Here is a 26,768-nt window from a genome sequence, read left to right as displayed (position 1 = left end):
CACAAGCGCAAGCCACTGAGTGTTATAATGTTCAGCCAACAAGATAATAGCCATTGTATCTACATGCACACAATTTTTCTTTGTATGGCTACACTAGACCTATTCCTCTCAAAACAAAAATAGAAAATCTTTGAAATTAAGATGTAATGAGTAGTATAATTTAAAGGAATTTCCAAGGTGAAAAATTTGAAAATAAAATTGGTCATGGTTTCAAGAATAATTTTCTTCAGATGGAGGTAGTATGGATGTTTATTCTTACTTGTTTGTATTTTCTGATTTTCTATGAGGAAAATGAATTGTTTTTATAAGAAGAAGAAAATGAAGATATTTCTTAATAAAAATGTACTGTCTATACTACAATGAATAATATTGCTTTCTTTTGTACACCAGCTGTCAAAGGGCTAGACCATTTCCCTGCTGCTATCCCCACTGAGCTTCTTTTACTTTTTTTCTCTTGGTTTATGGGTTGTTTGGACATAGAAATAGGGTTTCATTACTAAAGCACCTTTACAAATTTAGTATGTTTAATAATCATCAGAGTTAAAAAAATTCAGATTCCTGGCCACTCCAAAAGAGTCTCATTCCATTTTCAAAATCTGCATTTGTTTAACAAGCAGGTGAGTTTGATGCACCAAAGGATAGAGTGAACATCAGATTTATAACATACAGTCCAAACTGTGTGACTTTAGAAAGTGAAAGGGAGTGCCAAAATAATTAAAATTATGACAAATTCATTTTAATATGTTGCTAGACCTATAAAATAGTTTTATTCAAAAACTATCCTCAAAAGTGAAATTTTTTTCAAAAAGAAAATAGCATGTATCTCTGTCAACTAAAGCAACATTTAAAAAAATATATAATTTACCTGAACATCGAAAAAGAACATTACAGAATATTTATTCTTGATAATTCATATATTTTAATCAGATCCTTTGCCCCATCTGTCTGTAGTATTATGCTACTTGGGGGAAAAATGTTTTAAAATACTCTCTTTTCTCTGAAATGTTTTTCAAAGTTTCATTTTTTGACCAAAAAATTTGAAAATTTTTATAATGTAAGTTGATTCTACTCATCAGGCAATGATCATTTTAATGAAGAAAATATTGTCTATAGGTCATGAGGTATCTGGGAATCCCAGAGAAACTACTTCCAAAAAGAGTTTATTTCCAATTCTCTTGTTTGTATTGAAATGTATATTTGTTTCAGTTTAAATATATTACTTTTGCTTCTATACAGAGTATCTGTCTTCAACGAATGTTTTTTGCATGATAAAATTCAAGTGCCCTTTTTATTAACCTTTGAATGTTTCACCAAATTTAAATGCTGCAAAATCATATTCTTTATTGTATTCAATTCTAGTGCAGAGTATGAATTTACCCAATAAAAATAGGTGCACCATCAAAAAATCACAAATCCTGATATTCCAAAGTTCAATTATAGAATTTCAAAATTAAAACTTTTTCATGAGCTCTCATCATTTAATTCAGTCTTTCCCTTTCTTCTGTAATAATAAAATTTTAGTGTCTTTCTTTTATATCTTTGTTTTCAGTCATCGTGATTCATTAAAACCTCGCAAAGCTAAATATGCTTGATCTTTCATTTTTTGTAAGAGTGCCAAGTGATTTTGATAAAAATTCAACTCAATTTTTAAAAACTCATTTTAAAATGTCATTAATTACATTTATAGGACTGGGTAATTTACAAAATAAAATGCTTAAATATTTCTAAACTCTGATGAGGGGCAGCAAGGAAAGGAAGCAGGAAATTATATGCAAAAGGGGCTTTTTTTAAAAAAAACACGCATATACAAATACTTTAATAATGAGACATTTTGGATTTGGTTAAGCAAAAAAAAAAAAGAAAAGAAAAGAAAAAGAAACCAAAAAAACACAGAGATGAACAATAACAAATATTGGAAAGGAGGTGAAGTTGAGGTCCTCAAACTTTGCTGGTGGGAGAATGTAAAATGGTATAGCATTTTGGAAACATTTTGACAGTTCTTTAAAAATTTAAAACAGTTACCACATGACCCAAGAATTCCACTCCCAAGTATATACTCAAGAAAAATGAAAACATATGTACATCAACTGATGAATAGATAAATAAAATTTGGCGTATCCATACAATGGAATTTTTTCAGCAATAAAAAGAAATGAACTATTGATACATAAGCTACAACGTGGAAAAATCTCAAAAACATTATTTTAAAGAAGGCATATACTGTGTGAGTCCATTGCTATGAAATCTCCAGACAAGCAAATCCAAAGAGACAGAAAGCAGACTGTTGCCTAGTAGGACAGTGGTGGAGCAAAGGATAATTGCAAATATGTTGGAGGTTTCTTTTGTAAAAAGATAATAGTCTGCATAACTGTAAATGTACTAAAACTTTGAATTACACGTTTTAAATGGGTAAACTTCATGGTATGTAACTTATATCTCAATAAAGCTGTTTTGTTTTATTTTATTTTATTTTATTTTATTTTTTAGTACTCAAATGAATTTATCACATCTGTAGTTATATTTTTTTATTTTTTATTTTATTTTTTTCTTTTTTTTATTACTTGAATTTATCACATCTGTAGTTTGTTTTTTTGTTTTTTTTTCTTAAAGGTGGGAACTGGGGGACTCAAGGTCTCAGGGACCAAGAGCGCCACCTCAAGAAACCACACAGCTTTTATTGTGCTCTTTAGGATTACATCAAGTGAGGAGGGGGCTATAAGTGCAGGATATAGTGGGGATTTTTTAAAATTATTTTAAAAGTGACTTTTATTGTTTTAAAAGTCTCATACCTGGTAGATGGTTAAGTTTTACTCTGACCTTTAGGCATTCAACAATCAATAGCATTTGAGGAAGCTTGGCATTAGCTATCTATGCATAGCATTCCAGAGAATCCTTACTGTGCTTCCACAAATGGCATGCCTATCTGAGGCAACCCACTGTGCTTAGGTTTGCACCTTGGTTCTCTTTGCTAATGCATATCCTGCTAATGACGCCTCATAAACCCCTTGGGGCCAAGAGGCTCATCTTCCTCTTATTCTTAAGAGGACATATCATGCTGTGCAAATGTCATGCCAATCTGCATAGGTTTGGCATGCCTAGACCAATGCATTATGTCCTCATTCAGTTGACCAGATGAATAACTTATGCCTTTAGGTCTTTGTTCTTAAGCTGAAGTCATTTACCAGCACTGTGACCTGTTTTTCAAGCAGGAATATGCGGTAAAGTAAAGCAGGACAAAATGGAGTTTTCAGCATAGAAAAAAGAAGCAAAGAGGCTAAGAAAAGATTGTAGAAACATATCTCCCGACATCTCCCCCTTTTTGTTTTTGTAGGAGGATGAAAGTAGATCTTGCAACTTCTTTTTTCATTACTTCTTGGATTGCTCACTTCATGCATCTATAGACTAAATAGAAAATTATTAATGACCTGATTATTCCTCCACCAAAATCTTTAAACCATTTTAAAGGATTAATTATTTTTAAATCTTCCAGAATATTATCCAGTACCTCTTTATGAGGTATATTTTGTAGAGAGGCCTTTTGAATACTCTGGACTCTAGTCTGCAGTTTCTTTGTATCCAGGGTCAGCTCATCCAAGTGACATCGCAAATGCTTCTTAATATGTTCCCATGATGTTACACTAGAATTGTACTCATAGAGAGTAACACAATACAAAGTAAAATACTAATTGATTCCTTTTTCGACTCTTCATAAGTATAATTTCCATCCCATCTTCGAATATTTTCAAAGCTAAGGGGAATTTTCCACAAGTCAACTTTGAGGCTTGCTATTACCAAATTCAGGATAGGGAGGCACAAGTCCTGAATCTTTCCAACTTATGGGGCTTTTGGCTTTAGTTATTTTTTGTTGGCCTGATTGGCTGGAGATTGTCCAAGATAGTAATTCATTAATAGAACACAGAGGTTGATGGCCCGTACAGACAGGAATCGGCTTCCCCTTAGGGGACCAATCCCATACAGTTCCATAGGAAACATTAAGCAGTATGACCCCCTCTGTTACCCTGCATGTATTCCAATTAATTTGATTTTTCATTCTCTTGAAGGTATCTGTCTTTTTGAGTAACATAAAGGCCTGTCAGGCATCCCCATATTAACTGTTTTCACCTGACAGTAAGTGAAACTCCAGCCCATAACTAAATGTAAATCTTCACTGGTGGGCATATCTAAATTTCTGGAAAAGCACATTTGAGTTCAGGAGTTAAACATAACATTTCTTTTCCAATACAAATTGCACAATTTTTAAACCCTAAAATTTGATTAAAAGGTGTCCTTTCTTTTCTAAAATAGGGCAGTCTGTCATCCTCCAGACCCAGGAGGAATCATTAATATATATGCACTGGAGCCTCACCCCATTCCAAAGTTCTCAATAAAGGAGGATTGGGGTCATAGGCCCGGTAGGTATAATTAGTTTCTCCCACTGCTGTTAAGGGAATACTCAGTATGATAGAAACCAAAGTAAAGACAGCTAGGACCAAATTATTTGACATGAGAGGTGATTTTTCTTGATAGTATCCAAACAGGTTGTAATCCAAGACCTGGTTAAATACAAGCATATCCCCTACCCCAAGTAATAATTTTTTCCCAGGGACCAGAAGTTTCTTAATGGATCATGCCACAAGCCAAGGGCTGTTCAGCCTGAGGAAAGTTCATTTTATTTCATTCTGTATTAAAATATCTTTCTGCAGCCATTTTTTCATCTGAGGCCGTGGGAAGTATAGTCATTTTGAAACTATGGACTCCTCCAATCACAAGCATGGTATGTCTTTCCATCTATTTGTGTCATCTTTGATTTCTTTCATCAGTGTCTTATAGTTTTCAGAGTACAGGTCTTTTGTCTCTTTAGGTAGGTTTACTCCTAGGCATTTCATTCTTTTGGATGTGACGGTAAACGGGATTGCTTCCCTAAGTTCTCTTTCTGATCTTTCATGGTTAGTGTATAGAAATGCCATCGATTTCTGTGTATTAATTTTGTATCCTGTGACTTTGCCAAATTCATGGATGAGCTCTAACAGGTTTCTGGTAGAGTCTTTAGGATTCTCTAGGTATAGGATCATGTCATCGGCAAATAGGGATAGTTTTCCTTCTTCCTTTCCAATTTGGATTCCTTTGATTTCTTTTACTTCTCTGATTTCCATAGCTAGGACTTCCAAAACTATGTTGAAGAGTAGTGGTGAGAGCGGACATCCTTGTCTTGTTCCTGATCTCAGCAGGAATTCTTTCAGCTTTTCCCCATTGAGAATGAGGTTCACTGTGGGTTTGTCATATATGGCCTTTATCATGTTGAGGTAGTTTCCTGCTATGCGCACTTTCTGCAGGGTTTTTATCAGAAATGGGTGTTGGATTTTGTCAAAGGCTTTTTCCGTGTCAATTGAGAGGATCGTATGGTTTTTATTCTTCAGTTTGTTAATATCTCACTGATTGATTTGCAGATATTGAAGAACCCTTGCATCCCTGGGATAAATTCGACTTGATCATGATGTACAATCCTTTTAATGTATTGTTGAATGCGGTTTGCTAGTATTTTGTTGAGGATTTTTGCATCGATGTTCATCAGTGAAATTGGGCTGTGGTTTTCCTTTTTTGTGGTATCTTTGTCTGGTTTTGGTATCAGGGTGATGGTGGCCTCATAGAATGAGTTTGGGAGTGTCCCTTCCTCTGCAATTTTTTTGGAATAGTTTCAGAAGGAGAGGTATTAGCTCTTCTCTAAATGTTTGATAGTATTCGCCTGTAAAGCCATCTGGTCCTGGACTTTTGTTTGTTGGAAGTTTTTTAATCACAGTTTCAATTTCAGTACTTCTGATTGGTCCATTCATCTTTTCTATTTCATCTTGGTTTAGTCTTGGAAGATTGTACTTTTCTAAGAATTTGTCCATTTCTTCTGGGTTTTCCATTTAATAGGCATATAGTTGCATGTAGTAGTCTCTTATGATCCTTTGTATCTCTGTGATGTCCATTGTTACTTCTCCTTTTTTATTTCTAATTTTATTTATTTGAGACCTCTCTCTTTTTTTCTTGATAAGACTGGCTAGGGGTTTATCAAATTTGTTGATCTTTTCAAAGAACCAGCTTTTCGTTTCATTGCTCTTTTCTATGGTTTTCTCTGTTTCTATTTCATTGATTTCTGCTCTGATCTTTATGATTTCTTTCCTACTACTAACTTTAGGTCTCAGCTATTCTTCTCTTTCGAGCTGCTTTAGATATAAAGTTAACTTGTTTATTTGAGCTTTTTCTTGTTTCCTGAGATAGGCTTGTATTGCTGTAAACGTTCCTCTTACAATGGCTTTTGCTGCATCCCATAGGTTTTGGAGTGTCATATCTTCGTTGTCATTTGCTGCTAGGTATTTTTTAATTTCCTCTTTGATTTCTTCAGTGATCCATTTGTTGTTGAGTAGCATTTTATTTTGTCTCCCCGTGTTTGTGTTTTTTGCAGTTTTTTACTTTTTGTTGATTTCTAGTCGTACAGCGTTGTGGCCTGAAAAGATGCTTAATATGATTTCAGTTTTCTTAAAGTTACCAAGGTTTTGATGTGTAGCCCAGGATGTGATCAATCTTAGAGAATGTCCCATGTGCACTTGAGAAGAATGTGTATTCTTTTGACTCTGGATGGAATGTCTTATAAATGTCTATTAAGTCCATCTGGTCTAATGCTTCATTCAGGGCCTGCGTTTCCTTATTGATTTTCTGTCTGGATGATCTGTCCATTGCTGTAAGTGGAGTATTAAAGTCCCCCACTATTATTGTGTTATTATTGATTTCTCCTTTTAAGGTTGTTAGCAGTTGCCTTACATATGGTGGTGAACCTATGTTGGGTGTGTAGATATTTAAAATCGTTATATCTTCTTCTTGGATTGATCCTTTGATCATTAGGTAGTGACCTTCTTTGTCCCTTAAAATATTCTTCATTTTAGTCTATTCTGTCTGATAGGAGTATTGCTACTCCAGCTTTCTTTTGATTCCCATTTGCATGAAATATTTTCTTCCATCCTCTCCCTTTCAATTTGTATGTGTCCCTAGAAGTGAAGTGGGTCTCTTGAAGACAGCATATATATGGGTCTTGTTTTTGTATCCATTCAGGCAGTCTGTGTCTTTTGGTTGGGGCATTTAGTCCATTCACATTTAAGGTAATTATTGATATGTATGTTCTTATTGCCGTTTTATTAATTGCTTTGGATTTGCTTTTGTTGCTCTTTTTTCTTTCCTTCTTCTATTGTTCTCTCCTCTTCTGGTTTGATGACTATCTTTAGTGTTGTATTTGAGTTGATTTTTCTTATTTGTGTGTGTATCAATTGTAGATTTTGGCTTGCAGTTATTCTGAAGTTTTGATATAAGAGCGTATGTATATATGAGATTGTTTTAAGTCGTTGGTCTCTTAACTGCAAGTACATCTCCAGTGTCCTGCATTTGTACCATCCTCTTCTCACGATTTCTGATTTTGGTGGCATAATTGTGCGTGGATGATTTCGTGTCTTTACTGTATATATACCTTTACTGGTGAGCCTTGTCATTCGTGGTATTTTTGTTTCAGTTGTGACCTTTTCTTTTCGTCCTGGAGAAGTTCCTTTAGTATTTGTTGTAAAGCTGGTTTAGTGTTGCTGAATTCTCTTTGCTTTTGCCTAACTATGAAGCTTCTGATTTCTCCTTTAAATCTGAATGAGAGCCTTGCTGGGTAAAGTAATCTTGGTTGGAGGTTTTTTCCTTTCATCACGTTAAGTATACCATGCCACTTCCTTCTGGCCTTCAGAGTTTCTGCTGAAAAATCTGCCACTAACCTTATCGGGGTTCCCTTGTACGTCATTTGTTTCTTTTCCCCAGCTGCTTTCAACAGTTTCTGTCTTTAATTTTGGTCAGTTTGACTAATATGTGTCTCGGGGCATTCCCCCTTGGGTTTATATTATATGGTACTTGTTGTGCTTCCTGGATTTGAGTGAGTGGTTCCTTTCCCATGTTAGGGAAGTTTTTGGCTATTATCGCTTGGAATACTTTTTCTGTCCCCTTTTCTCTCTCTTCTCCTTCTGGCACCCCTATAATGAGGATGTTGGTGTGTTTAACGTTGTCCCAGAGTTCTCTGAGACTCTCTTCATTTGTTTTCAATCTTTTTTCTCTTTTCTGTTCTGCATCCATAAGTTCCACTAATATGTCCTCCACCTCGCTTATTTGTTCTTCTGCTCCTCTATTCTGCTGTTAGCTGCTTCTAGTGAATTTTTTATTTCATTTACTGTATTTTGCATCTCTTCTTGGTTAAGTTTTATATCTTGTATGTCTTTGCTCAGTGTTTCCTGTAAGTTATCCACATTTGCCTCCAGTTTATTTCCAGTGTCTTGCATCATCTTCCACATCAACAGTCTAAAGTCTTTTTCCTGGAGGCTGAGAATCTCATCACTTAGCTGGTTTTCTTGGGTTTTTCCTTTCTCCCTCATCTGAGTTATAGTTCTCTGTTTTCTCATTTTTATAGGTTTTTGGTGTGGTGACCATTTTACAGATAATAGAGTTGTGGCCTCTCTTACTTCTGGTGTCTACCTCCCTTGTGGCTGAAGTTGGTATGGGAGGCTTGCTGTAGGCTTCCTGATGAGAGGGGCTGATACCTGCCCACTGGTAGGTGGAGTTGATTCTAATCCCTCTGGTGGGTGGGGCTTAGTCTCTAGATGGTATTAAAGGCAGCTGTGTGCCTAAGTGGTCTTTGGGTAGCCTGTTTCCTGAGGGGTGGGGCTGTGATCCCACCTGGATTGTTGTTTGCCCTGGGGCTTCTCAGGGCTGACTGATGGGTGGAGCCAGAGTTTCCCAAAATAGCCACCTCCAGAGAAAGGCATGGCTGCTGAATATTCCCAAGAGCTTTGATTCCAATGTCCTTCCCTCACAATAAGCCAAGTTCACCCCTGTTTTCCCAGGATGTCCTCCAAGTACTGCAGTCAGGTTTGACTCAGATGCCTATGGGGAATTTGCTTTGCCCTGGGACCCAGTGCACCTGAAAGTCTGTGTGCACCTTTTAAGAATGGGGTCTCTGTTTCTCCCAGTCCCATGGAGCTCCTGTGCACAAGCCCCACTGACCTTCAATGCCAGATGCTCCAGGGGCTCTTTCTCCCTGTGCCAGATCCCCACACGTGAGAGTGTGATGTGGGGCTCAGAATTCTCACTCCTGTAGGTGAGTTTCTGTGAACCAGTTAGTTTCCAGTCTATGGGGCTTCCCACCCAGGAGGTATGGGGTTGATTATATCGTGAAATCACCCCTTCTACCTCTTGATGTGTCCTCCTCTTTTTCTTCTGGATTAGATATATTTTTTAAGGTTTTTGGTCCATTTGGGTGGAGATTGTTCAGCTTTTAGTTGTGAATTTTGTTGTTTTTAGGAGGGAAGTTGAGCTCCAGTCCTTCTATTCCACCATCTTAGTCCCATCTCCCTGAAGCAGATTTTCTTAATCATAGTCCTATGACATTTGGGATGTGTAGTCCTTTGTTTTGGTGGGTTTCCCTGTGCAATGTTGAATGTTTAGTAGCATCCCTGATTTATACCTGCTAGTTGTTCATTGTACCCATCAGCTGTGACAAACAGAAATGTCTCCAGACATTTGCCAAATATCCCCTGGGTAGGCAAAATTGCTCCCAATTAAAAAAATGCTGCTGTAGAATGAGAGAGCAAAATCAGAAAAATCTTTTTTTGCAGTTGTTACTGGCACTTACCCCACCCCCTTCCCTGAGTGAGAGGCATCCAAGAGTCTGAGAAATCCTGGTTGCATGTACAAATGACGATATACCTAGCTTTTTTTATATGTGTCAAATTGTATATCTGTATTAGGCATCACCAGAACAATAGAACTAGTAGAGATTTATTTCAAGGATTTGATTTACTTTATTGTGAGAACTGCCAAGTCCAAAGTTTGTAAGGCAGGACCTGATGTTGCAGTCTTGAGGCAGACTTTCTTCTTTCTCAGGGAGACTTCAGTTTTTCTCTTAAGACCTTTAAAATGATTAGATGATTCCAACCCATATTATTGAAGTAATCTCCTTTTCTTAAGCTCAACTGGTTGAAAATGTTAACTCCCTATATATATACTTTCACAGTAATACCTAGATTAGTATTTGAATAACTATGTACCCAGCATATAAGTTGGCATATAAAACTAACCGTAACACCATCATATGTTTTTGAACTCTATAAGCTATTTTGTATAAACACACATAATAGTATGTTGATTGTGAATCTCAGTAATTCTTTTAGACAGAAATTTTAGCACTATGAAATGAATAACTGGATAGAGTTCTAGCCTTTATCCATAGCATGATACAAATGAACTCAAGGAGAGCAGCATAGTGGCAAAAACATGAACTCTGAAGTAAGACAAACTTGAGACTGACCCCAAATATAGGCCCTGCTGCTTACTAGCTATGTAATATTGTATAAATCATTTATTTTTCAGAGCTTCAGTTTCCTTATACTTTAAAGAGGTATAATAATACATTCAAGAGTTGTTCTGAGGTTAAAATGAAATGTGTGGAAACCATCAAAGATAGGTCTTAGTATATAACAATAGCGCTCACTGGCTACTTTCTATATTTTCAGCTCTCTTCTAAGCTCTTTTCAAAAATCAATTCCTTTTATCCTCACAGTAATCTTTTTTTTTTAATTTATTTATTTATTTTTCTGCTGTACAGCATGGGGGCCAAGATACATTTACATGTATACATTTTTTTCCACCCTTTGTTCTGTTATGATATAAGTATCTAGACATAGTTCTCAATGCCACTCAGCAGGATCTCATTGTAAATCCACTCCAAGTTGTAACGATAACCCCAAACTCCTGATCCCTCCCACTCCCTCCCTCTCCCATCAGGCAGCCACAAGTCTATTCTCCAAGTCCATGATTTTCTTTTCTGTGGAAATGTTCATTTGTGCTGCATATTAGATTCCAGTTATAAGTGATATCATATGGTATTTGTCTTTCTCTTTCTGACTCATTTCACTCAGTATGAGATTCTCTAGTTCCATCCATGTTGCTGCAAATGGCATTACGTCGTTCTTTTTTATGGCTGAGTAGTATTCCATTGTGTATATATACCACATCTTCTTGATCCACTCCTCTGTTGATGGACATTTAGGTTGTTTCCATGTCTTGCCTATTGTGAATAGGGCTGCAATGAACATGCAGGTGCATGTGTCTCTTTTAAGTAGAGTTTTGTCTGGATATGTGCCCAAGAGTGGGATTGCAGGGTCATAAGGAAGTTCTATGTATGGATTTCTAAGGTATCTCCAAACTGTTCTCCATAGTAGCTGTACCAGTTTACATTCCCACCAACAGTGCAGGAGGGTTCCCTTTTCTCCACACCCCCTCCAGCACGTGTTATTTGTGGACTTATTAATGATGGCCATTCTGACTGGTATGAGGTAGTATCTCATGGTAGTTTTCATTTGCATTTATCCTATAATAAGGGATGTTGAGAATTTTTTCATGTGCTTGTTGGCCATCTGTATATCTTCTTTATAGAAATGTCTATTCAGGTCTTCTGCCCATTTTTCCATTGGTTGATTGGCTTTTTTGCTGTTGAGGTGTATAAGTTGCTTGTTTATTCTAGAGATTAAGCCCTTGCCCATTGCATCGTTTGAAACTATTTTCTCCCATTCTGAAAGTTGTCTTTTTGTTTCCTTTTTGGTTTCCTTTGCTATGCAAAAGCTTGTCAGTTTGATTAAGTCCCATTGATTTATTTTTGCTCTTATTTCCATTGCTTTGGGAGACTGACCTGAGAAAATATTCATGAGGTTGATGTCAGAGAGTGTTTTGCCTATGTTTTCTTCTAGGAGTTTGATGGTATCTGGTCTTATATTTAAGTCTTTCAGCCATTTTGAGTTTGTTTTTGTGCATGGTGTGAGGGTCTCACAATAATCTTAAGAGGTCTTTACAGTTATTATTTCCATTTTACAGATAAAGAAATTAAGGTTTGGAAATGTTAAGAAACTTTCTTAAGCCAGCATTTGCACCCGGACTGCCCAACTTCAGAACTACTATGCTTTCAGTCTGAAGAAATAACAAGTATCTAGATCTGGGATCCTACAGGCAGCAGGCCAAATACTGTCCATTCTCTGTTTTTATATGGCTCATGAGTTTGTAATGCTTTTTACATTTTTAAAAGTTCGAAAGACAATAGAAGAATACTCTTTCATTATGCGTAAAAATTACTTGAAATTGCAATTTCAGCTTCCATAAATAAAATATCATTGGAACAAATATACATATTCATTTACTTATTGTCTGTGGCTATTTCCATGATACAGAGTTTGTAGTTGCTATAGAAACAGTATGGCCAATTAAACCTAAAATATTTGCTCTCTGATCCTTTATAGAAAACAATTGTCAATTCCTTATCTAGTTAACCATTCTAATATCTTTGGACAACATCTTCATTTTATGGTTTGTGTGTGTGTGTTTTGAGAAAATAGCATGTGTGAGACTAAGAAAATGTATATTTATCAAACAGAAGATGGAGAGACAGAATTTGCCATACCTTGATACTGACAGTAAACTGTTAATACGATGATGCAAATACAGAGAAAAATGGTTAGAAAGCACCATCTCCTGAGAAAATCTGAAATTACAGATGATGTGACAAAACAGCTATTTTCAACATTAATATGCATCAGCATCACCTCTGTTATTGGTGTGAAATACAGATTTCTGGACCTCACTCCTTACAGTAGGTCTGGAGTGCAGCCCAGGAATATTTATTCTAAGCAGACAGCCTAAGTAATTCTGATACGAGTGATCCTTGAACCCTCTTTGGAAAATATCAGTCTAAAACAAAGCTCATACCTGGGGGGAATAGAAGGCATATGCCTATTTACATGTCCTCATCTTTTATGTATTTAGGTCACACAGGACAATATTGTTGTGTCTTGAGCAATGGACTTGGTGCAGAGATACAATGATGTGCTGGTTGGAATCAGGGAGGCTTCACCCCAGGCATACTGACTCCTCTGGGTACAGAACATTATGTAACAGTTGTCTGCATAGTAAAAGGTGGTTGCTACTACCCAAACTGGGAATTAAAATCTTGAAGCCTAGTACCTGTGTTAAACCAGGAACCAGAGGTCAGAATTTGATAATTTATCTTTATCCATTCATATGTTGATAGACATTTACATTGCTTCCATATCTTGACTATTAAAAGTAATGCTTCTTTAAACATTAGGGTGCATGTATCTTTTCAAATTAGGGTTTTTGTTGTTTTGAATTTATACCAAGGAGTGGAATTGTGCACCTTAACTTCTTAAAAAGACAAAGGAGAGTATATTTAGTTTTGTATGAAATGCCAAACTGTCTTCCAAAGCAGCTGTACCATTTTGCATTCCCACCAGTAATGAATGAGAGTTCCTGTTGCTACATGGCCTTGCTAGTATTTGGTGGTGTTCCAGAGTTCTAGATTTTGGCCATTCTAATAGGGTGTAATTGTATCTCATGATTGTTTTCACTTGCACTTCCTTGATGACATATGATGTGTATCTTTTCATATGCTCATTTGTCTGGCTTTTTTTTTTTTTTTTTTGCTTTTTAGGGCTGCATCTGTAGCATATGGAAGTTCCCAGGCTAGGGTCAAATCAGAGCTGCAGCTGCCAGCCGCAGCCACAGCCATAGCAATGCAGGGTCCAAGTTGCATCTGTAACCTACAGCACAGCTCACAGCAACGCCGGATCCGTAATCCACTGAGCAAGGCCAGGGATCAAACCTGCATCCTCATGGATACTAGTCAGGTTGGTTACTGCTGAGCCACAATGGGAACTCCCTGGTTCATTTTTTTTTTTTTTGTATTGGGGCATTGTTTTCTTATTGTTGTTTTAAGTGTTCTTTTTATTTTTATTGACTTGTCTTCTCTTGACATTGTCTTTCACAGAGCAGAAGTTTTAAGTTTTAATAAACTCTAGCTTATCAATTATTATTCCATGGATTTGCCTTAGATGACTAAAAAGTCCACAACATATTTACATATGCATTAAAGACTGTTATGTCTTGGAGAATTGACTCCTTTATTATTTGTAATCATTATCATTGTCTAATGCCCTTATTTATTTCAGATAACTTCCCTTGCTTTGAAGAATGCTCTGTCTGAAATTTAGTATAGCTACTCTTGCTTTCTTTTGATTAGTTTTAACATGGTCTATCTCACTCCATCCATTTACTTTTAATTTAACATGTGTTCATATATTTAAAATGAGATTCTTTTACACAGCATATAATTGGGTCTTGTGTTTTTATCCCCTCTGAAAATATCTGTCTTTTAATTGTTACATTTAGAACATTGACATTCAAAATGATTATTTAAATAGTTGTATTAATATCTACCATATTTGTTACTGTTCTCTATGTGCTATCCTTGTTCTTTGTTCCTATTTTTGCCTTTCATTATTTTTCTGCCTTTTGCAGTTTTAATTAAGCATTTAATATGTTTCAGTTTTCTCTCTTTTCTTATTTTACCAGTTTTACATTCTTTGTTAATCTGTGACTCCCTGTATCAATCTGTCTCAACAAGCTTAACATCAGCTCTTTTCCCTATGTTCTTTCCTCTATTATAGATCCTAGAAGAGTTGTTTATTTTTCAGTCTTTTCTTCTTTTTATTTGTTCATTACATGCAGAACTGTAAATGCAGAGACGGTATTTTTTAAATATAATATCCTGTCATGTATTTAAAGAGGCCCAGAGGAATCTAGAAAAGCCTCTCTTAAGACATAGCCCAGATGTCAGTAAACTTTTTTTGTGAAGGTAAAACAGTAAATATTTTCAGCTTTGTGGATCATATAGTCTCTGTTGCATCTACTCTGCCATGAATGTATGTGAATGACTATGGCTGAGTTACAAAGAAAAAAAACAAAAAGCCTCTGAAGAGAAGCTGATATAACCAAAAGAGTGCTACTTTTCTAACACAGCATAACCTCAGACTGTCTCATTCATACAATTTTGAAAGGGACTCATTTAAATGAAAATTTTACCCGAGGCTCCTATATGCATGAACGACAGACTTAACCCTGATGTTTAAATCCTTAGCTCTTAATTATGTGTCAAATCAGTGCTTTCTTTTATAAATTTGTTTCATTTCATCAGTGAAACATCTCTCAAAATCTCCTGATTAAGAAGAATAGCCTTTTGTCCTAAGAGTATTTTTGACCTCTATTACCACGCAATTGTATAACATGAAATGTTATGTTTCATCCATCACTGGGGATGATGACCAATAAAATTTAATGAGGCTTACACAGCAGTGACTCATCTGACCCAGAAATGACAACAATAAAACAGTGGAAATTTTTCAAAACTTGAAAATCTTTACTTATATAAATAAATATATAGAAGTGGAGCCATCTAGTGTATATCTTCAGCTATAATTTCTGTTTGTCTTTTAAAAAATTGTTGAAAACCAGTTGTTAATTCTCCTGGTCAAGAAAGCACAGAAGCCCAGTTTTCTGGGGATTATAGATCCTAGGGTCATTAACCCTGTGTGACTTTCCTCTCATGCCCCATCTCCCCTGGTAGCTGATCCCAGAAAATCAATTCTGATTTCATTCCTGTCTTGTTCCTTTCTCCTGAAATCTGAGATGTGACTCATCAACTGGACTTATCTCCACATCTTTGCTTCTTGGTGCTATAAACCTTGGGAGAGAAATTTCCTCAAGTTAAGTAGCTGTGTAACTTATTGGAATGCCTCCCTAGATACTAGTCCATGGTTTTTCTGTTTTGACAGTCCCTAGTTTGCCTCCTCAGCATGAGGCACTGTAGCCAGGCAGACAGTATAGCCTTATGAGAAAACAGCCGTCTTGACTCCAGCAATATGAATATTGCCTCTGGATTACATCTGGAAGGAGAATCTCCAGGTTCAGAATGGATATTTCACCAGTCTCCAGTCTTTCACACACTTTGCAAGTTTTATGATTCTCTTCTCATTTTCTCACTTAGGTGATAGATGCTACCACTACCATGCTGGCCAGCAAGGATAGGATTTACCTCCATTTAAATATGTTCTTTTAAACATTGCCTCTGTATATGTTATGGAACCACCTGCCAAGCTGGGATGTAGTTCACAGAAGTTTACCAAACAGTGTGGTAGAGGCATAAGATATTAGGTCACATAGAGCTGGCCATAAGTCTATAAACAAAATCCTTATTCCCCATGCTCTGTAGGCCATGTGCTACTGTAGAGATGCCATTGGAAATGCATATGCTCTTGCTAGAGTTAGGAAATTTAGTAAAGATGTGGGATACCAGTTAAATTTATATATCAGGTAAACAACAAATACTGTTTTAGTGTAAGTATGCTTCATGCAGTACTTGAAATATGATTATACTAAAAATGTTTTCATTGTTTATCTGAAATTCAAATTTAATCAATTCTCTTGTGGGGGGATTTTGTTTGCAACTCAGATCCTAGCACCTAAGTCTTTAATCTATTTTGATTATATATTATATATATATATATGTATATATATATATATATATATATGTATATATATGATATTAGAGGATGTTCTAGTTTCATTCTTTTACATGTAGCTATGCAATTTTCCCAGCCCCACATATTGGAGAGACTGTCTTTTCTCCATTGTATATATTCTTGCCTCCTTTTTCATAGATTAATTGACCTTCAATGCATAGGTTTATTTCTGGGCTTTCTATCCTATTCCATTGATCTATATTTCTGTTTTTGTGCTAGTACCATGCTGTTTTGGTGACTGTAGCTTTGTAGTATAGTCTGAAGTCAGGGACTGTGATACCTCCACCTCCACCTTTGCTTTTTTTTCTCAAGATCACTTTGACAATTCAGGGTCTTTCTTGGTTCCACATTTGGACCAAAAAAAAAAAAAATGCCTGGCATTCTGCAACAAATTTTGCAGCCATCAACCCCTCAGCCACTGCAGCCACTCCACAACAGTGTACCCTGAAGGGAATTCAGGATGAAAAAAAAAGGATGCTGGGCCCTATATAGTTTAGATGCATATCAAAGAAATAATTTTAGTGAGCCCAGACTCTTGCCTTTTCCCATATATAGAAATACATTAAAATCATTGACTTGAGATATCTTGTTTTTTTGTGATTAGCAATAATCTTTAGATGTTTGACTACATGTTGTTATTTTTTCCAGCAACAACTACTATATATTCTGGCTCCTTCCTTACCTCTTTGAAACAGACCCTTAGAGTTATCTGAGAGGCTGCCTTCCTGGGCAATATTCCTCAGTAATTTCTTCAAATAAAACATAATTCAGGAGTTCCCGTTGTGGTGCAGTGGTTAATGAATCCGACTAGGAACCATGAGGTTGCGGGTTCCATCCCTGCCCTTGCTCAGTGGGTTAATGATCCGGTGTTGCCGTGAGCTGTGGTGTAGGTCGCAGATGCAGCTTGGATCCTGTATTGCTGTGGCTCTGGTGTAGGCTGGCAGCTACAGCTCCAATTAGACCCCTAGCTTGGGAACCTCCATATGCTGTGGGAGTGACCCAAGAAATGGCAAAAAAAACAACAACAAAAAAACATAATTCACATAGTTCTCAACTTTTAGATTGTACGGTTTTTCAGTTGACACATATAACATAGTTCTGTTAAAAAAATCTCATGGGAATTTGGTATGGATTGCATTAAATCTATAGATTGTTTTAGATGATATGACATTTTAACAATATTAATTCTTCTTTACATTTCTTTGTACCTTTTTCAATTTCCTTCATCAATATTCTATAGTTTCACAGTGTAGTTCTTTCACCTTCTTTGTTAAGTTTTTTCCTAGGTATTTTATTCTTTTTGATGCAGTTTTAAACGGAATTTTTTTTTCTTGCTTTATCTTTCTTATGGTTCATTATTAGTGTATAAAAATGCAACAGATTTCTATGTATTAATATTGCATCCTGCAACAGTACTGAATTCATTTATTAGTTATAATGGTTTCGGGTTCAAGACTAAATAAGCATCATGTCATCTGCAAATAGTGACAATTTTACTCTTCCCCAAGGGAGTGGTTTCTGTCTTGCCTAACTCAAGGCCTAGACAGGAATAGTGTCATAGTTTGGGTGTCAGGTTAGAGGCTAGTGAAAGCAGTTTATCGGGGCCTCAAAAATGTCTTATTTTGGGGGAATTATAAATTATCAGAGTATATAAATGCAACTGATTTGTATATGTTGATTTTATATCCTGCAATTTTGCTGAATGTTTATTAATTCTAACTGTTTCTGTGGGGGTAATCTTTTAAGTTGTCTACATATAAGATCATATCATATGTGAACAGAAATAATTCTATTTCTTCCATTCCAATCTGGATGCTTTTTATTTCTTGTCTAATTGCTCCAGTTAGGACTTGTAATACTGTGTTGAATAGAAGTGATGAAATAGGTATCCATGTTTTGTTGAAAATTGAGTATTTGAAGAACACATCCACCTTTCTCAGTCTTCATAGACTGGCTCTGTGCAGGGGAACACCTTAACTGATCAGTCCATCATGAAGACTCAAGGTCTTCTTAGGCCTTTTCTTTTTCTTTTTTGATTTATTTTTTTCTTTTTAGGGCCACACCTACAGCATATGGAAGTTCCCATGCTGGGGTCACATCAGAGCTGCAGCTGAGGCCTATTCCACAGCCACTGTGACACCAGATCTATACCGCAGCTTGCACCATTGCCAGAGCTGTAACCCACTGAGTGTGGCCAAGGATCAAACTGCATCCTCACAGACACTATGTCAGGTTCTTAACTCACTGAGACACAACAGAAACTCCTCTCTTTTCTGAAGATGCATCTTGAGTAAATATGTATGTGCTTTTTTTCCTAATGTCCCCAAATACATGACTATTTTTAAGTGTCTTAATTTTCTGAGGCATCTCGCACCTGCTTCTTCTCAGGGCCATAGATATTCTACTGTATTATACTGTCTGTAATTTCCTGCCCCCAGGTACGCTCTTGCCCACAGTTCCCCACCAACTGCTTTTATTGGCCTTCAACCTGATACCCGAATTATGCCACCATTCCTGTCAGTGCCCCCAGTAAGACAAGACAGAAACCATTCCCTTTGGCAGCTCCCAGACAAGCCAGAATACTGCAAATAAGTTACACTCTTTCCTTATGTCCTGACTGAAGAACCAGGAATTGGGACTGTGCCATTCTGTGTAGCTCTGGAGATGATTGATGCAAGGGAAATCAAACACTTCATGAAATTTCCCACGGCTTTGAGTATGTCTTTTTCTTGACTAGGCATTGGTTACTGTGGTTTATTAAATTATTTTTTAAAATACCACTTAGCTACTTTTGTTCATAAGTTGTTTATTTAACATTTTCATGGGGAAATAGGGCCTGGAGCTCCCTAGTCTGCCACCTTGCTGTTGTCAGTCTCCTCATATTACCTTTTTAGTTCTCAAACTGAAAGTAGTTATTTACAGGAATCTTCCCTTAGCAGGAATCCGCTTTTCCTGTCATTTTAGCATAGCTATATTGTAACTAACTTTTAAACCATTCACCTTCCATGCTCTAATCATCTCTGGCCCAAGCACACCTTTCCAATCTTTTAATAACACAATACTTTGCCTAACTTGTCAGTTCTTTCCAGAGATTAAAGAAGTAGAAATAAAGAATAAATAATTAACAGATGACCATATCTCTCCTCTAGCTTCCCTTTCAGTAATCACCTAAATAAACTATGTGACCAAACTTTGTGAACAAGATGACATCTAGAGGAATCAATGCCGTATCCTTAACCAACTGTGCTGGGGCCGAAGGTGGGACCTGCATCCCCTTGCTGCAGAGACACCACCTATCCCATGGTGCCACAGTGGGAATTCTGAACAGGTGATTTGATTTCTATTGGATATGTGCCTAGGAGTGATATTGTTGGGTTGTATGGTAACTCTATGTTTAACATTTTGAGGAATCATCAAATTATTTTCCAAACAGACTGCATAATTTTACATTCTCACCATCAATGTATGAAGGTTTTGGTTTTTCCAAATATTTGCCAAACCTGCTATACCCTGGCTTTTAAAATTTTAGCCATCCTAGTGGATGTAAAATATTGTTTTATGGTTTTGATTTGCATTTTCCTGACAGCTAATGATTTTGAGCTTATTTGTATGTGTTTATTGGACATTTGTGCATCTTCTTTGGTGAAATGTCTATTCAAATCCTTTGCTCATTTTTAAATTGGATCATATACTATTTTATTATTTAGGTATATATTTTTTTTTAATTCTGGCTGTAAGCCACTTACCAGATATCAGATTTGCAATGATTTTATCCTAGTCGGTGGGTTGTATTTTCACTTTTTTGATAGTGTCCTTTATAACACCAATGTTTTTAATTTTGGTGAAGTATAATTTATCTTTTTTTATTTTGCCACTGTGCTTTTAGTGTCATTTCTAAGAAGGCATTATCTACCAGAGTTCATGCAAATTAACTCCTATATTTTGATCTAAGAGGGTTATAATGTCATCTCTTACATTTAAGTCTGTGATCCATTTCTTTTTCTTTTTCTTTTTTTTCCTTAGATCTGTACCCGCAGCATATGGAGGTTTCCAGGCTAGGGGTCAAGTTGGAGCTATAGCTGCTAGCCTACACCACAGCCACATCAACATGGGATCTGAGCTGTGCCTGTGACTTACACCACAGCTCACGGCAAAGCCAGATCCTTAACCCACTGAACAAGGCAAGGGATGGAACCTGTGTCTTCATGGATGCTAGTCAGATTCGTTTCCGCTGAGCCACAATAGGAACTACTATTCTTCTTTTTTTATTATAGTAAAATATACATGACATAAATTTTAACATTTAAATTTTTTTTTTTTTGGTCTTTTTAGCGCTGCACCCATGGCACATGGAGTTTCCTGGGCTAGGGGCCGAATCGGAGCTAGCTGCTGGCCTGCACCAGAGCCACAGCAAGTCCAGGATCTGAGCCACGTCTGCACCCTACACCATGGCTCATGGCAATGCTGGATCTTCAACCCACTGACTGAGGCCAGGGATTGAACCTGCATCCTCATGGATGCTCGTCAGGTTTGTTAACCGTTGAGCCATGACAGGAACTCCACATTTAAAATTTTTTAAGTGTACAATTTAGTAACATTAAATATATTTACAATGTTGTGTAATCATCACCACTATCCACTTCTGGAAATTTTTCATCATCCCAAACTGAATCTGTGTGGCCACTAAAACATTAACTTCCTATTACCTCCTGCCCAAAACGCCTGGTAACCACTACTCTACTTTCAGTCTTTATGAATTCTATTATTTTAAATATCTTTAATAAGTGGAATCACACAACATTTGTGTTTTTGTGATTGGTTTATTTCACTTAGCATAACTCAAGTTTTATCCACGTTGTACCATGTGTTAGAATTTACTTCTTTAAGGCTGACTTTTTGTTGTTGTTGCATTTATACTCATTAGGGATGTTGGCCTGTATTTTTCTTTTCTTGTGGTGTTCTTATCTGGCTTTGGTATCAGGGTAGTGCTGGCTTTGTAAAATGAGCTTGGGAGTGTTTCCTTCTTGTTGCTGGAGTCCTTGAGTGCATGGTGCTAGAGTGGATTGTGACAGCCTGGGACAGGGTAGTCAGCTTGGCAATAAGCCCTGAGGGATTCCTCCTGGAGCCTGTGTCACAGGCATTGATTGGGAGCCTGATGCCACATGAGCCACCCAGGGCAGTAGGAGCCAACCAGTGCTGGAATGTGCTGCAAAACTACTGAAGCCAGATGGAAGTCTGTTGTCAAGGGAGCTACCCAGTGCCCCAGGAGCCAGCTGCTGTTGGGGTAAGGTATGAGCCTGTATTCATGGAAGCTTGCCAGGAACCTAGTTCAGGGATGTCAATTGGCACTTTGGTGGGCTGGGAACCTGGGGCCACTGGAGATGCCCAAGACCATGGGAGCCAGCAGGTGCCAGAGTGGATTGAAGATTGGTTCATGGGAGCATTCTAGGAGCCTAGAGACAAGGTAACTGCCTGGAGAGGAAGAATCACCTGTGGCCACTGGCCACCTGGGACTGCTGAAGCTGGCCAGTTACCTGGTGGGTAGAAGCTTGAGTTCTCAGGGGCCTTCTGAGAACCTGGATCCAAGGAAGCTGCCTGAAGTCATGGATGCTGTCTGGGGCTGTTGGAGTAGCAGACAGCAAGGTGAAATTGGAACTTGGCTTCCTGGGAACCTGCTTGAAGCCTGATGCTGTAGAAGCTACCTGGGTTCTTGGAAGCTCACTGGGGCCACTGGAGTCAGCAAATGTCAGAATGAGTTCGGGACTTGTTTGAAGCTTGGTGGCACAAATGCCATCCAGTGCAGTGGGACCCACATAAGGTCACTGGAGATGCCAGGTGCCAGGATTATGTGGGGGACTTGAATTCACAGAAGCACATTTGGTGCGTGGTGACTAAAATGTTGCCTGAGGCTATGAAAGCTGGTGGGTGGGATCCTCAAGCCCACCGGGAACTACCATGGGCCAAAGAAGCAGCTTGGAGCTACTAGGATTGTCGGGTGCATGGGTATGATGGAGGCCTGGGATCCCAGGAGCCTGCTGGGAGCCCTGTCACAGAAGCTGCTTGGGATGTTGGAGTAAGGCAGGTTCCGGAGTAAATCTGTGTCTGGATTCACAGGGGCCCACAGGAACTTTATGCCAAAGGTGCCGTTTGGGGCCACTGGAGCCAGTAGGCACCAGGGTAAGATGAGGGCCTTGGTTTCTGGGAGTCTCGGTTCCTGGGGATTCTGCTGTCATGGGATCCACATGGGGCTGTTGGAGTTGACAAATAAGGAGGTGAGCAGGGGCCTTGGTTCCTGGGAGCCCTCTGGGAGCCCTGTCATTGAAGCCACTGGAGTAGGCAGGCCCTGGGGTGAGCTGGGTTCATGGGAGCCTGCTGGGATTGTGATGCTAAGGATGTCATTTGGAGCTACTGGAGCTAACAGGTACTGGGCAGGGTGGGGGCAGTGCTGGGTTTGCAGGAGACTGCAGTGAGCCACTTAGAACTGTGGGAGTTGTCTTGGTGCCGGAATGGATCCTCTCTGAGGTCTGTGGTTTAAAGTTGGGCGCTCATTTAACTCTCCTCCCAACAAGAGTTCTATCCATGCTGTGCTGCCTTAGTTAGGGGCGGGGCAATAAGGTACTATGAATCTATCTTTCTTACCTTCTTCAATGTGTCCTTTCTTATTTCTGTGCTTCACCCAACTGCTGTGATTCCCTCACCTAGAATATTTGTTCTTAGGAAGGTATTTTTCGTGCATGGATAAATATTCACATTGACACTGGGGGAGGAGGAGGAAGAGGAACAAGCAGCAGAGATTCCTATGCTGTCATTTGTCATTTTGCTGACATCATTCCCCTCAAAGATCTTATGATTTTGATTTTGTCTTTTCAGACCTTTTTTTTTTTGGTTGTGCCTGCTGTGTGTGGAATTTCCTGAGCTAGGGATTGAAACCGAAGCCACAGCAGTGACAACTCCAAATCCTTAACCACTAGGCCAACCAGGGTACTCCTCAGACCTATTTTTAAATAAGACTAATTCTTATTTAAAAGATCCTCCATGGCTAGAACCTCTGTGTTCTAATTCTGGTGAGATCTAATTAGTTATGACCTACATAGGATTATTTAACCACTCAGATAGATACTGAATTTAGCTTATGGAATCAGGCTGTTTGAGGATCTCCATGACCTTAGATGAAATGTGAACTTGGAAAATTTGGCTGGCCTTTGTAGAAGAGAGGACATCAAATACTGATTCTCCATTACTTGGAATATAATTTAAATTATATGGACCTAGATTTTGTAGAGATTTCATAAATTTATCCCTAATTTATGTATCTATATATATATATCTATATATCTAGGGACTAAGATACAGTAGATCTTCAATAGATATTTGTGACAGAGGGGTACTATTTCTTAAGACTATTAATGTGTTTTTACCTTTTAAAATTTACTCATGTATGAGATTCCCATATTTTGCTAGATATGCCCATTTCCCCCATTGCTTAGGTATGCTCTGAGAGTGTGTGTGTGTGTGTGTGTGTGTGTGTCTGTGTAGGGGAGGGGATTAGGATTATATTAGAAATGCAAAAAAGATATCAATATTAAACTTTTAGCATGTAGAATAGGATTTTTTTCCTTAATCTGTAGTAGACAATAATCTTGAAAAACAGGTATTGTCAAGAGAGGAAAAAACTATGAAATTTTTAAAAACTTTTATTTGCATATCGAGAGGCAGGCTGAAGAAATAGGATGTTTATACAGTATCTTCCACAGACTAGAGAGGAGATACTCCTTCCGTTTTTCATATTGGGGCTTGGTGTCCCTAGCAAGGGGGATATGATATAAAAGTTTATTACACAGAGGAAAAGTAGCTGATAAAACTGTCCTCCTCCTCAGGTTACTGTGATAAGAGGAAGATGACAACTGAAGAAATATATGTTTTATGGTCTCTTTTCTTGGGATGGGTGTCTTTTTAGAGGACTTAAGAGAAAATATGAAATCAGGGGAGATTTTGTTCTTTATTGCATTTGGGACTATAGGAAGAGACTTCCTTCACTGTTCTGTCTGTATCAAAATGGGGCAGCAACCACATCTGAGCCAGGTTGATGTATAACATGGTTAGGCAGAGAGAGGAACTGAGTTCAGTGTCCTAGAGTCTCCTTCAGTTCCTTTGCGGTAGAGAAGGTATTTAGAAGTTTCTGAATGCCCTATGGAAATACCAGGCAAGTAGCTAATGGTGCTGTCTGGAGAGTCATCATAATATAGGCTAGGGATCCAGAGTGAGGGGACCCTGAGAGCAAGCCATAGTGATTATAGAAAAATTGAGAACCAATATTTTCTTTCCAATCTGAGTATAATGTCTAAACGTGTCAGTCCTTATATTTGTTGAAATAATATATAAATTAATAACTCTCTTATCCTTTTTAGCTTAAACCAGACTGATACATCATCTCTACTATGCTATGGTAACAAGGGGCCTGACCCTGTAACTCTTCTTCCCAACTAGATTTGACTAAGGAGAACACAGTTGTTTTTTTTTTTAGTACTCTGAGCCTCTACAGCTTTCCATTCTAACTGCTCAGATCTGCCCAGATTTTGGCAGCCCAGCCCCCCCAAGCATCATTTTTTTTCCAGTTCTATTGAGATATAATGAATATATCACTGTATTGATGTATGATTTACATCAATCAAATATAATTAATGGCTTGATTTAAAACCATCATCATGGTTTTTCATGATGGTTTTATTTACATATATTGTGAAATTATTATCACAATAGGCTCAGCTAACATTGATTGTTTCATATTGATGCAATAAAGAGAAAAGAAAGAAGAAAAGAAAACATTTTCTCTGTGATGAGAACTCTCAGGCTTTACTCTTAACTTTCCTATATATCATAAAAAAAGTATTAAGTATAATCATTATTATATCCTTAATCCTTATTTATCTTATAACTGGAAATTGTACCTTTTGACTACCTTCCTCGAGGTCTTCCTTCACCCACCCTCCACCTTTAGTAACCACATATCTGATCTCTTTTTCTTTGAATTCTATTTCTTTTTTCTTGTAGATTCCACATATAGGTAAGATCATACAGTATTTGTCTTTCTCTGACTTATTTCAGTTAGCTAGCATAATGCCCACTAGATCCATCCATATTATTGAAATGGTAGGATTTCCTCATTTTTCATGGCCAAATAATATTCCTTTGCATGAAGAGATAGACCACGATGTCTTCATCAATTTATCAATCAACAGACACTTTGTTTCTATGTCTTGGCTATTACAAATAATGCTGCTATGAACATGGGAATGCAGATATCTCTTCAAGTTGGCATTTTCATTTCTTTTGGATATAGTCTTAGAAATGGTAGTGCTAGATCATATGGTAATTCTGCTTATAATTTTTTGAGGAACTGCCATACTGTTTTCCACAGTGGTTGCATCAATTTACATTCCCACCAACGGTGAAGGAGGGTTCCTTTTTTTCCACATCCTCATCATCACTTGTTAACTCTTGTCTTTTTGATGATGGCCTTTCTAATATGCATGAGGTGATATCTTATGGTGGTTTTAATTTGCATTTCCTTAATGACTAGTTGAGAATTGTTTCATATGCCCATTGGCATTTCATATATTGTCTTTGGAAATATGTCTACTCAGGTTCTTTGCCCATTTGGAGTTATTTGCTTTTTTTTGCTACTGAATTGTATTAATTCTTTATATATTTTGGATATTACCCCCTTATTAGATATATGTATGATTTGCAAATATTTTTACCATTCTTTAGGGTTTTTTCATTTTGTTGATGGTTTCTTTTAGTTACAGAAATTTTTCAGTGTAATGTAGTCTCACCTGTTTATTTATTTATTTTTGGCTTGTTGAGTATGATTTTCAAATGCAGCTGTGCTGTGGTAGCCCTGGGCAACATATACATACCTCTCCTACTAGTCAACACCTGATCAAAATGAAGCAAGCTTAAATGGACCATCAAGAAGATGATATTCTTTCTCTGCTTGCCTGACCAAGCATGATTCTGGATGCAATCTCCCTATAGGTGCCATCTAGCTTTAACTGGAAAGTTGGCAAGCTGGGCTATGGTATAGTATGATATAGGTCCTTTGATCTTTCTTTTTACACTGGCTCTCACTCTAACTTTGTTCTGGAGATAAAGGGTTAAGTATGTCTACTTCTGCATTGATTTAGAAAAGGTATAAATTTAAAGATCCCACAGAACTCTGTGTGTGGGTTTATTTTTTTACAGCGTCTCTATGTTTTCACCTCCACTGCTATGACTGAAGATGTC

General features: G+C 37.4%; 1 protein-coding gene and 1 long non-coding RNA gene across 2 annotated transcripts in view; one reads left to right on the top strand and one right to left on the bottom strand.

Annotated features, from left to right (window-relative positions):
- The window catches only part of LOC110257755, a 35,392-nt gene extending 14,869 nt beyond the window's left edge, over window positions 1-20,523 (top strand). Inside the window, exon 3 of the long non-coding RNA XR_002340710.1 lies at window positions 19,631-20,523. This is a non-coding gene — a long non-coding RNA (uncharacterized LOC110257755). The remainder of the gene's footprint in view (window positions 1-19,630) is intronic.
- Window positions 23,414-26,768, bottom strand: part of KLHL4 (kelch like family member 4) — a 101,545-nt gene continuing 98,190 nt past the window's right edge. Inside the window, exon 11 of the mRNA XM_021079962.1 lies at window positions 23,414-24,669. Within this exon, the coding sequence (XP_020935621.1) occupies window positions 24,604-24,669 (66 nt within the window). The 3' untranslated portion in view covers window positions 23,414-24,603. The remainder of the gene's footprint in view (window positions 24,670-26,768) is intronic.

Source organism: Sus scrofa, chromosome X (assembly GCF_000003025.6).
Source record: "Sus scrofa isolate TJ Tabasco breed Duroc chromosome X, Sscrofa11.1, whole genome shotgun sequence".
NCBI lineage: Eukaryota > Metazoa > Chordata > Mammalia > Artiodactyla > Suidae > Sus > Sus scrofa.
The sequence above is the reverse complement of the archived record's forward strand: the minus strand, read 5'-3'. Positions and strand labels throughout refer to the sequence as shown.